Below are 13,160 nucleotides of genomic sequence, written 5' to 3' on the forward strand. Positions count from 1 at the left end.
GAAGCGCTTACTATGTGCAAAGCACTGTTCTAAGCCCTGGAGAGGATACAAGGTGATCAGGCTGTCCCATGGGTGGGGGGGCTCAAAGTTTTCATCCCCATTTTACAGACGAGGTCACTGAGGCCCAGAGAAATGAAGTGACTTGCCCCAAGTCACACAGCTGACAATTGGCAGAGCCTGGATTTAGTAATAATAATAATGACGGCATTTTTTAAGCGCTTACTATATGCAGAGCACTGTTCTAAGCGCTGGGGAGGTTACAAGGTGATCAGGTTGTCCCACGGGGGGCTCACACTCTTCATCTCCATTTTACAGATGAGGGAAGTGAAGTGACTTGCCCAAAGTCACCCAGCTGACAATTAGCAGAGCCGGAATTTAATAATAATAACAATTATGGCATTTATTAAGCGCTATGTGCAAAGCACTGTTCTAAGCGCTGGGGAGGTTGCCCCATGGGGGGGCTCACAGTCTTCATCCCCATTTTACAGATGAGGGAAGTGAAGTGACTTGCCCTAAGTCATCCAGCTGACAATTGGCAGAGCTGGGATTTAATAATAATAATAATGATGGTATTTACTAAGCGCTTACTATGTGCAAAGCACTGTTCTAAGCGCTGGGGAGGTTGTCCCATGGGGGGGGGGGGGGCTCACAGTCTTCATCTCCACTTTACAGATGAGGGAACTGAGGCCCAGAGAAGTGAAGTGACTTGTCCAAAGTCACCCAGCTGACAATTGGCAGAGCTGGGATTTAAGAATAATAGTAATGATGGCATTTATTAAGCGCTTGCTAGAAAAATAACAATAACAATAATAATAATGGCACTTGTTAAGCGCTTACTATGTGCAAAGCACTGCTCTAAGCGCTGGGGAGGTTGTCCCATGGGCGGGGGGGGGGCCTCACAGTTTTCATCCCCATTTTCCAGATGAGGGAACTGAGGCCCAGAGAAGTGAAGTGACTTGCCCTAAGTCACCCAGCTGACAACTGGCAGAGCCGGGATTTAAGAATAATAATAACGATGGCATTTATTAAGTGCTTGCTATAAAAATAATAATAATAATGATGATGGCATTTAAGCGCTTACTATATGCAAATCACTGTTCTAAGTGCTGGGGAGCTTGTCCCATGGGCAGGGCGGGGGGGGGGGTGGTGGCTCAGAGTCTTCATCCCCATTTTACAGATGAGGGAAGTGAGGTGACTTGCCCTAAGTCACCCAGCTGACAATCGGCGGAGCCGGGATTTAATAATAATAATAATAATGATGGTATTTATTAAGCGCTTACTCTGTGCAAAGCACTGTTCTAAGCGCTGGGGAGGATACAAAGTGACCAGATTGTCCCACGTGGGGCTCACAGTCTTCATCCCCATTTTCCAGATGAGGGAACTGAGGCCCAGAGAAGTAAAGTGACTTGCCCTAAGTCGCCCAGCTGACAACTGGCAGAGCCGGGATTTAATAATAGTAATAATAATAATGATGGTATTTATTAAGTGCTTACTCTATGCAAAGCACTGTTCTAAGTGCTGGGGAGGCTGTCCCGGGGGGGGGCTCACAGTCTTCATCCCCATTTTACAGATGAGGGAAGTGAAGTGACTTGCCCTAAGTCATCCAGCTGACAATTGGCAGAGCCGGGATTTAATAATAATAATGATAGCATTTATTAAGCGCTTACTATGTGCAAAGCACTGTTCTAAGTGCTGGGGAGGATACATAGTGATCAGGTTGCCCCATGGGGGGCTCACAGTCTTCATCCCTACTGTACAGATGAGGGAACTGAAGCCCAGAGAAGTAAAGTGACTTGTCCAAAGTCGTCCAGCTGACAACTGGCAGAGCCGGGATTTAATAATAATGATGGTATTTATTAAGCGCTTACTCTGTGGCAAGCACTGCTCTAAACGCTGGGGAGGTTGTCCCATGGGGGGGGGGGGGCTCAGAGATGAGGGACGTGACTGGGTCAGCAGGTCACCCAGCTGACAGCTGGCGGAGGCGTGATTTGAACCCAGGACCCGTGGCTCCCAAGCCCGGGCTATTTCCCCTGAGCCAGGCTGAAGGGAAGTGACTCGGCCAAGGTCGCCCAACTGACAAGGGTCGGGGGCGGGATTAGAACCCAGCTCCGCCAGTTGTCAGCTGCGTGACTTTGGGCAAGTCCTTTCACTTCTCCGGGCCTCGGTGGCCTCACCTGTAAAATGGGGAGGAAGACTGTGAGCCCCCCGTGGGACAACCTAATGACCTTGTGACCTCCCCAGCGCTTAGAGCGGTGCTTGGCACATAGTAAGCGCTTAATAAATACCATCATTATCATTATTATTAAATCCCGGCTCCGCCAGTCGTCAGCTGGGTGAGTTTGGACAAGTCACTTCGCTTCTCCGGGCCTCAGTGACCTCATCTGTAAAATGGGGATGAAGACTGGGAGCGCCCCCGCCCATGGGACAAGCTCCCCAGCGCTTATAACAGAAGCAGCGTGGCTCAGTGGAAAGAGCACGGGCTTTGGAGTCGGAGGTCATGGGTTCGAATCCCGACTCCACCACGTGACTGCTGTGTGACCTTGGGCAAGTCACTTCACTTCTCTGAGCCTCAGTTACCTCATCTGTAAAATGGGGATTAAGATTGTGAGCCCCGCATGGGGCAACTTGATCACCTTGTATCCCCCCCCCAGCGCTTAGAACAGTGCTCTGCACATAGTAAGCGCTTAACAAATGCCATTATTATTATTATTATTATTATTATTATTATTATTATTATTATAACAGTGATTTGCACATGGCAAGCAATTAATAAATGCCATTAAAAAAAAAAAACAGAACCCAAGCAGGGCCCGCGGCTTCGGGGACGGGGGGCCTTACCGGGCCGTGGCGGCCTTGGGGTCCCGGCCGGGTTCGGATGGAGGAGGAGGAGGAGGGGGAGGAAGGGGAGCGGGACCGCCGCCCCCGGCTCGCACATTGGGCTTCACGCTGAGTCGCGGCCGGCGGAACATGACGACGATGATGATGATGATGATGATGGCGGCGGCGGCTGAGGAGAAAGGACCGACAGGCGCCACAGCCGCCGCCGCCGCCGCCGTTTCCTCATGGCGCGCTCCCCGGCCGGGCCCGGCGCCCCGCCCCCGGCCCCGCCTCGCCCAATCGGGGCCCGCCACGTCAGACGCGCGACGCGGCCCGCGTCATCCCACCGCGACCCGTCCCGCCCCCGGGCCCGTCCGCGCAGGCGCCGGAGGGGGGGGCGGGCGGAGGGAGCCGCCCGCGCAGGCGCGCGGGGAGCCGCCGTCCTCGCCTCGCCTTGTCTGACTGAACGAACGATCTAATGAATGACTGAATGAACGAAGGAATGAATGAATGAACGAACGAACGTACGTAGTAAGCGCTTAGCAGTCAATCAATCGTATTTATTGAGCGGTTACTGTGTGCAGAGCACTGGACTAAGCCCTTGGGAAGTACAAGCTGGCAACATATAGAGACAGTCCCTACCCAACAGTGGGCTCACCGTCTAACAAATGCCATTATCATTATTATTATTATTATTATGACTGAGTGAATGAATGAACGAACGAATGAGGCTCACCGTCTAACAAATGCCATTATTATTATTATGATGATGATGATGATGACTGAGTGAATGAATGAACGAATGAATGAATGAATGAACGAAGGAATGAATGAATGAACGAATGACTGACTGACTGACAATGAATGAACGAACGAACGAACGTAGTAAGCGCTTAGCAGTCAATCAATCGTATTTATTGAGCGGTTACTGTGTGCAGAGCACTGGACTAAGCCCTTGGGAAGTACAAGCTGGCAACATATAGAGACAGTCCCTACCCAACAGTGGGCTCACCGTCTAACAAATGCCATTATTATTATTATTATTATTATTATTATGACTGAGTGAATGAACGAACGAACGAATGACAATGAATGAATGAATGAACGAAGGAATGAATGAATGAACGAACGAGTGACTGACTGAATGAACGAACGAACGAACGTAGTAAGCGCTTAACAAAATCAATCAATCGTATTTATTGAGCGGTTACTGTGTGCAGAGCACTGGACTAAGCGCTTAGGAAGTACAAGTTGGCAACATATAGAGACAGTCCCTACCCAACAGTGGGCTCACCGTCTAACAAATGCCATTATTATTATTATTATTATTATTATTATTATTATTATGACTGAGTGAATGAATGAACGAACGAATGACTGACTGAATGAATGAATGAACGAAGGAATGAATGAATGAACGAACAACTGACTGACTGAATGAATGAACGAACGTAGTAAGCGCTTAACAAAATCAATCAATCAATCGTATTTATTGAGCGCTTACTGCGTGCAGAGCACTGTACTAAGCGCTTGGGAAGTACAAGTTGGCAACATATAGAGACAGTCCCTACCCAACAGTGGGCTCACCGTCTAACAAATGCCATTATTATTATTATTATTATTATTATTATTATTATTATTATTATTATGACTGAGTGAATGAATGAACGAATGACTGAATGAATGAATGAATGAACGAACGTAGTAAGCGCTTAACAAATGACATTATTATTATTATCATCATCATCATCAATCATATTTATTGAGCGCTTACTGTGTGCAGAGCACTGTACTAAGCGCTTGGGAAGTACAAGTTGGTGACATCTAGAGACAGTCCCTACCCAACAGTGGGCTCACCGTCTAACAAATGCCATTATTATTATTATTATTATTATTATTATGACTGAGTGAATGAATGAACGAACGAATGACTGAATGAATGAATGAATGAACGAACGTAGTAAGCGCTTAACAAATGACATTATTATTATTATCATCATCATCATCATCAATCATATTTATTGAGCGCTTACTGTGTGCAGAGCACTGTACTAAGCGCTTGGGAAGTACAAGTTGGTGACATCTAGAGACAGTCCCTACGCAACAGTGGGCTCACCGTCTAACAAATGCCATCATTATTATTATTATTATTATTATTATTATTATTATTATTATGACTGAGTGAATGAATGAACGAACGAATGACTGACTGAATGAGTGAATGAATGAATGAACGAACGTAGTAAGCGCTTAACAAATGACATTATTATCATCATCATCAATCATATTTATTGAGCGCTTACTGTGTGCAGAGCACTGTACTAAGCGCTTGGGAAGTACAAGTTGGTAACATATAGAGACAGTCCCTACCCAGCAGTGGGCTCACAGTCTCAAAGGGGGAGACAGAGAACAAAACCAAACATACTAACAAAATAAAATAAATAGAATAGATATGTACAAGTAAAATAAATAAATAATTTTATTATTTTTATTTATTTTATTTTATTTATTTATTATTATTATTATTATTATTATGATTGACCGACTGACTGACTGAATGAATGAATGAACTACATCCGGGCCCTAGCTGGAAGCCGGCCGGTGTTCGTTCTCTCGTTCATTCATTCATTCAGCCACCCCGTCAGTCATTCGTTCGCTCACTCACGGAGGGGTGGGGGGCGGAGGTGGTCGTCCGCGCAGGCGACGGTGGGGGGGGCGGGGGGGGGCCGTCCGCGCAGGCGCAGTGGGAGGGGGCGGAGGGGGTCATCCGCGCAGGCGCTGGAGGGGGGGGCGGAGGGGGCCGTCCGCGCAGGCGCAGTGGGAGGGGGCGGAGGGGGTCATCCGCGCAGGCGCGCGGTGAGCCGCCGTCCTCGCCTTGACTGACTGAATGAATGAACGAACGAATGAATGAACGACTGACCGACTGAATGAATGAATGAAAGAACGAACGAACGAACGCAGTAATAAATAAATAATAATGATGGCATTTGTTAAGCGCTCACTGTGTGCGAAGCACTGTTCTAAGCGCTGGGGGGGGAGACAAGGTGATCAGGTTGTCCCACGGGGGGCTCACAGTCTTAATCCCCATTTTACGGATGAGGGAACTGAGGCTCAGAGAAGTGAAGTGACTTGCCCAAGGTCACACCGCTGACAAGTGGCGGAGCCGGGATTCGAACCCATGACCTCTGGCTCCCAAGCCCGGGCTATTCCCCTCCCCACACCACCTGTATATATGTATATATGTTTGTACATATTTATTACTCTATTTATTTATTTTACTTGTACATGTCTATTCTATTTATTTTATTTTGCTAATATGTTTGGTTTTGTTCTCTGTCTCCCCCTTCTAGACTGTGAGCCCACTGTTGGGTAGGGACTGTCTCTATATGTTGCCAACTTGGACTTCCCAAGCGCTTAGTCCAGTGCTCTGCACACAGTAAGCGCTCAATAAATACGATTGATGATGATGATGATGATTCCCACTGAGCCACGCTGTAGTAAGCGCTTAACAAAGGCCATCATTATTATTATTATTATTATTATGAATGACTGCCACTGTTGCGTAGGGGCCGTCTCTATATGTTGCCAACTTGTACTTCCCAAGCGCTTAGTACAGTGCTCTGCACACAGTAAGCGCTCAATAAATACGAATGAATGAATGAATGAATGAATGAATGAATGAATGAATGAATGAATGAACTACATCCGGGCCCTGGAGGGAAGCCGGCCGGTGTTCATTCGCTCGTTCCTTCATTCAGTCAGTCAGTCATTCGTTGGTTCATTCACTCATTCATTCATAATACGGAAAGAGCTCGGGCTTTGGAGCCAGAGGTCATGGGTTCAAATCCCGGCTCCGCCCACTGTCTGCTGTGTGACTTTGGGCAAGTCACTTCACTTCTCTGGGCCTTAGTTCCCTCATCTGTAAAATGGGGATTAGGCCTGTGAGCCCCATGGGGGCCAATGTGATTCATTCAGTCGTATTTATTGAGCGCTTCCTGTGTGCAGAGCACTGTACTAAGCGCTTGGGAAGTACAAGTTGGCAACATACAGAGACAGTCCCTACCCAACAACGGACTGATCACCTTGTATCCCCCCTCCCCGTGCTCAGAACAGTGCTTGGCACATAGTAAGCACTTAACAAATACCATCATTATTATTATCCCCATTTTACAGATGAGGTCACTGAGGCCCAGAGGACAACCTGATCACCTTGTATCTTCCCCCGGTGCTTAGAATAGTGCTCTGCATATAGTAAACGCTTAATAAATACCATTGTTGTTATTATTATTGCATATTATATGTACTTTCCAAGCGCTTAGTACAGTGCTCTGCACACAGTAAGCGCTCAATAAATACGATTGAATGAATGAATGAATGAATTACATCATTAATACATAATAATAATAATAAATATCATAATAGAGAAGCAGCATGGCTCAGTGGAAAGAGAACAGGCTTGGGAAGTCAGAGGTCATGGGTTCTAATGCCGCCTCCGCCACTTGTTAGCTGTGAGACTTTGGGCAAGCCACTTAACTTCTCTGGGCCTCAGTTCCCTCATCAGTAAAATGGGGATGAAGACTGTGAGCCCCACAGGGGACAACCTGATCACCCTGTAACCTCCCCAGCGCTTAGAACAGTGCTTTGCACGTAGTAAGCGCTTAACAACTACCATCATCATTATTATTATTATTTTCTGGGCCTCAGTTCCCTCATCTGTAAAATGGGGATGAAGACTGTGAGCCCCACAGGGGACAACCTGATCACCCTGTAACCTCCCCAGCGCTTAGAACAGTGCTTTGCACGTAGTAAGCGCTTAACAAATACCATCATCATTATTATTATTATTTTCTGGGCCTCAGTTCCCTCATCTGTAAAATGGGGATGAAGACTGTGAGCCCCACAGGGGACAACCTGATCACCCTGTAACCTCCCCAGTGCTTAGAACAGTGCTTTGCACGTAGTAAGCGCTTAGCAAATGCCATCAAGTGGCGGAGCCAGGATTCGAACCCATGACCTCTGACTCCAAAGCCCGGGCTCTTTCCACTGAGCCACGCTGCTTTTGACCACAAGGCAAATAGGGTGTACTGGCCTTTTATCTTTTGGCATGCCTTGCTGGCCCAAAAGAAAATTGGGATGGCGATAGGGTTGGGGGTGAGGGGGAAGACAAGTTGGATTGAAATAACGGAACGAAAAACATTCCAGGGTTTTTTGCACTCAAGAAAAAAGTGGCACCCTTAGAGATTCCTATAATTTTAGCTTACAAAAGTAAAATATTCAATGAAACTATTGTCATCTCAATCACCCCTCTTTGGCCAGGGTTAACTTTTGAACAGCACCAACAAGATGAATTCAGTGGCAGAGTAAGTATTGGAACCCAGGTCCTCTGCTCTTTCCACTAATAATAATAATGGCATTTATTAAGCGCTTATTTCCACTAATAATAATAATGGCATTTATTAAGCGCTTACTACGTGCAAAGCACTGTTCTAAGCGCTGGGGAGTTTACAAGGTGATCAGGTTGTCCCACGGGGGGCTCACAGTCTTCATCCCCATTTTACAGAGGAGGTAACTGAGGCACAGAGAAGTTAAGTGACTTGCACAGTCACACAGCTGACAATTGGCGGAGCCGGGATTTGAACCCATGACCTCTGACTCCAAAGCCCGGGCTCTTTCCACTGAGCCACGCTGCTTCTCTTCTCTGCTTGAGCACTGTGGTCTAGTTAAACAAAAAAAAAAATGACAGGCCTCGGAGTCAGGAGTCCTGGTTTTCGATCCCAGCCCTGCAACTTGCTTGTTGTGTGTGACCTTGGGCAAGGCTACAACTTCTCTGTGACTGTTTCTTCACACGTAAAATGGGGAAATCATCATCATCAATCGTATTTATTGAGCGCTTACTATGTGCAGAGCACTGTACTAAGCGCTTGGGAAGTACAAGTTGGCAACATCGAAAGACAGTCCCTACCCAACAGTGGGCTCACAGTCTAAAAGGGGGAGACAGAGAACAAAACCAAACATACTAACAAAATAAAATAAATAGAAATAATCCCCGCTCCGCCTCCCTCTTAGACTGGGAGCCCCATGTGGGTCCAATCACCGATCTGTCAATCAATGGTATTTACTGATTGCTTATTGTGTGCAGAGCATTCAATAATGTTCTACTTGGGAACATATAATAAAACAGAGATGGTTAGACACCATCCCTGTGCACCATGATCCCAGCCCTTATGAAATTTACCATCTACAGGGGGACAAACAAATTAATCAAAGCCATCTCCACAGTCTTTAGGAAAAAGCTTAGCGCTTTGACTGGTCAGTTTAGGACCTGTTAATTGCATTTTTATTCAGGGACTCTGTATCAGTATTGGGCCTTGATTCCCTTTCTCATTCATTCATTCATTCAATCGTATTTACTGAGTGCTTACTGTGTGCCGAGCACTGTACTAAGCGCTTCAGTTGCCTGTAGTGCGTATGAACACACACACACACAATTATTGCTGCAAATTTCATAGAGATTTGAGAGACAACGTGCTTACTAGGAATGGAAAGTTGCAGTGGATGGACAGGGAGAGGGATTGAGTAATTTAAAATGCAGTTATTACGAGATTAATGGCGACAAGACCTGTTGGCGCTGTTTGATTTGAGGATGGAAAATCAAAATTATAGAATTGTTGCCCTCATCTCAGGCACTTTGGAGGGTTTTTTGTACTTCAGGGCAAGCATTATTGTTTGGTCTTCAAGAAATAACCGCCTTTGCCTTGCTTTTCCCCACCTCAAGCTTCAGCAAACATTCCCTAGAACTGTTTTGGGATTTGGTGAACAAAAAAAAAACTCTATACCTTCCCAAATGCTTAGTACAGTGCAGAGCACTGTCCACATCATCATCATCATCATCATCAACAATCGTATTTATTGAGTGCTTACTGTGTGCAGAGCACTGTACTAAGCGCTTGGGAAGTCCAAGTTGGCAACATATAGAGACGGTCCCAACCCAACAGTGGGCTCACAGTCTAAAAGGGGGAGACAGAGAACAAAACCAAACATACTAACAAAATAAAATAAATAGAATAGATATGTACAAGTAAAATAAAGAAATAAATAAATAAATAAATAGAGTAACAAATATGTACAAACATATATACATATATACAGGTCCACAGTGAGTGCTCAACAAATACCGATCGATTGAATAATCAGTTATATGTTCTCTGCCTCCCACCCTCTGAGGGTGCCCCCCAAGTCTCAGTTCTGGGTCTTCTATTCACAATCTACATTTATTCCCTTGAAGAGCTCATCCGCTCCCACGGCGTCCACTATGACCTCTACCTGGGTGACGCCCAAACCGACCTCACTAGCCCTCTAACAGTCACACTCCCCCCGTTCAAAACCCTACTGAAGGCTCATCTAATAATAATAATAATAAAAATGATGGCATTTGTTAAGCGCTTACTATGAACAAAGCACTGTTCTAAGCGCTGGGGAGGATACAAGGTGATCAGGTTGTCCCTCGTGGGGCTCACAGTATTCAACCCCATTTTACAGATGAGGTAACTGAGGCACAGAGAATTTAAGTGACTTGTCCAAAGTCATCTCCTCCCAGAGGCCTTCCCAGACTAAGCCCCCGTTTTCCTCAGCTCTCTCTACCCTCCGCGTCGCCCGTACTCACTCCCTCTTCCCTACTTCCCTCTCCCCGCCCCGCAGCACTTGGATGGATACGTACATATCTATAATTCTACTTATTTATATCGATGCCTGTTTACTTGATGTGCATGTATATCTATAATTCTATTTATAATTATATATATATTATATATATATATATTTATAATTCTATGTAATGATGCCTGTTACTTGTTTTGATGTCTGTCTCCCCCCTTCTAGACTGTAAGCCCGGTGTGGACAGAGATTGTCTCTCTTCGTTGCTAAATTGTACTTTCCAAGTGCTTAGTACAGTGCTCTGCACACAGTAAGTGCTCAATAACTACAATTGAATGAATGACTCCTCCACCTCCCCACCCTCCTCTCCCTCCACATCCCCCCCGCCTTACCTCCTTCCCCTCCCCACAGCACCTGTATATATGTTTGTACGTATTTATTACTCTATTTTATTTGTACATATTTATTCTATTCATTTTATTTTGTTAATTTGTCTTGTTCTCTGTCTCCCCCTTCTAGACTGTGAGCCCACTGTTGGGTAGGGACCGTCTCTAGATGTTGCCAACGTGTACTTCCCAAGTGCTTAGTACAGTGCTCTGCACACAGTAAGCGCTCAATAAATACGATTGAATGAATGAATGAATGAATGACCTCTTTTCTTTTCTGCAATCACTCATCTCTCCTGCCTTCAGGACATCCCTATATGGATGTCCCTCAGCCACTTCAAGTTCAACATGTCCCAAACCGACTCTTGCCTGATGGATAGGATGTTCAGACACCTGGTTTCCAGCTGGTCTGTCCTGTCTGGCTTTGGTACGGAACCACACTATTATGTCCTTTCTTTCATTTTTGGCACCTAGTCACCCCGCATCGTGATTCCTGCCACCAATTTCTGCAGCTTGGATGGACAACACATCACCTGTCTACGTTTTGTCACCCGTCTACATGTTTCGTTTTGTTGTCTGTCTCCCCCCTCTAGACTGTGAGCCTGTTGTTGGATAGGGACCGTCTTGTGCCGACTTGTATTTCCCAAGCGCTTAGTACGGTGCTCTGCACATAGTAAGCGCTCAATAAAGATGATTGAATGAACAACACAGCAGACTTCATTCACACTGACCTGAAGAGGAACGGTGAAGCAGCCCAGCAGTTGGAGAGTCAGCCGTCTCTCCAGGGAAGTGCTCCAGGAGTGCTCAAAATCTGCCAAATTCCAGAAGATGGTGCTCAGGATGTCGTCGAATTATGCCGGGGGTCTCCAGTAACCTGTACTAGAGTACTGAAGGCTCACCTCCTCCAGGAGGTCTTCCCAGATTAAGCCCCTTTTCCTCTGCTCCCCCTCCCTTCCCCATCGCCCCGACTGGCTCCCTTAGCTCTACTACCCCCCCGACAGCACTTGTGTATACATGTACATATTTGTAATTTTATTTATTTATATTAATGATCAGCATCTATCTATAATTCTATTTATATTGAGGCCATTGATGCCTGTTTACTTGTTTTCATTCATTCATTCATACTTGCTGAACGCTCACTGTACTAAGCTTAGACTATGAGCCCGTTGTTGGGTAGGGACTGTATATGTTGCTAAATTGTACTTTCCAGGTGCTTAGTACAGTGCTCTGCACACAGTAAGTGCTCAATAAATACAATTGAATGAATGAATGGAAAGTACACTTCAGCAACATATAGAGACGGTCCCTATCCAACGGGCTCCCAGTCTAGAAGGGGGGGACAGACAGCAAAACAAAACAAGTAGACAGGTGTCAGTACCATCAAGATAAATAGAATTAATTACAGATATATACACAACGCCTGTCCTCCCCCCTTCTAGACTGGGAGCCTGTTGTGGGCAGGGATTGTCTCTATTTGTCGCTGAATTGTACTTTCCAAGCGCTCAGTACAGTGCTCTGCACACAGTAAGCACTCAATAAATACGATTAAATGGATGGATGAATGCTCTGCACATAGTAAACGCTTAATAAATACGATTGAATGAATGAATTAATCCAAGTCCTCCGTCTCTAAATACACAGTATCCATTATCCATATACTCGGCCCCTTGACTATCAGCAAATATCAACCCCGTTCTCTCAATTTGGTTAGGGGGAAAATATTTCCGGGCATTGTCGGGCCTGCCATTAACACACGGAACATTAGGAAGGGAAGAAGGATGGCCCGGCTCAGCTAGTGAAGGCTGCCCTTTAACAACAATGGTTTTTGTTAAGCGCTTACTATGTGCCAAGCACTGTTCGAAGCACTGGGGGAGATACGATCAGGTTGTCCCCCGTGGGGCTCACGGTCTTTAATCCCCATTTTCCAGATGAGGGAACTGAGGCCCAGAGAAGTGAAGTGACTTGCCCAAAGTCACACAGCTGACAGTTGGCAGAGCCGGGATTAGAACCCATGACCTCTGACTCCCAAGCCTGGGCTCTTTCCACTGAGCCACGCTGCTTCTTGTTAGGAAGGGCCTCTCCCTTAAGACTGGGCTAATCCCCCCCTCATACACAACTTTACTCTTGGGCCTGCCCTTTTTTGCCCCTTTTAATAATAATAATAATGATGGCATTTATTAAGTGCTTACTCTGTGCAAAGCACTGTTCTAAGCGCTGGGGAGGTTACAAGGAGATCAGGTTGCCCCACAGGGGGCTTACAGTCTTAATCCTTAATCCTTACAGTCTTAACCCTTACAGAGA

The 13,160-nt window shown here is 45.9% G+C and overlaps 1 protein-coding gene across 1 annotated transcript in view; it reads right to left on the reverse strand.

Annotated features, from left to right (window-relative positions):
- Positions 1-2,971, reverse strand: part of BDP1 (B double prime 1, subunit of RNA polymerase III transcription initiation factor IIIB) — a 97,834-nt gene extending 94,863 nt beyond the window's left edge. The window contains exon 1 of the mRNA XM_038765481.1: positions 2,839-2,971. Within this exon, the coding sequence (XP_038621409.1) occupies positions 2,839-2,969 (131 nt within the window). The 5' untranslated portion in view covers positions 2,970-2,971. The remainder of the gene's footprint in view (positions 1-2,838) is intronic.
- Between the last annotated feature and the right edge of the window lie 10,189 nt (positions 2,972-13,160).

The sequence above is a fragment of the Tachyglossus aculeatus genome, chromosome 23, assembly GCF_015852505.1.
Source record: "Tachyglossus aculeatus isolate mTacAcu1 chromosome 23, mTacAcu1.pri, whole genome shotgun sequence".
NCBI lineage: Eukaryota > Metazoa > Chordata > Mammalia > Monotremata > Tachyglossidae > Tachyglossus > Tachyglossus aculeatus.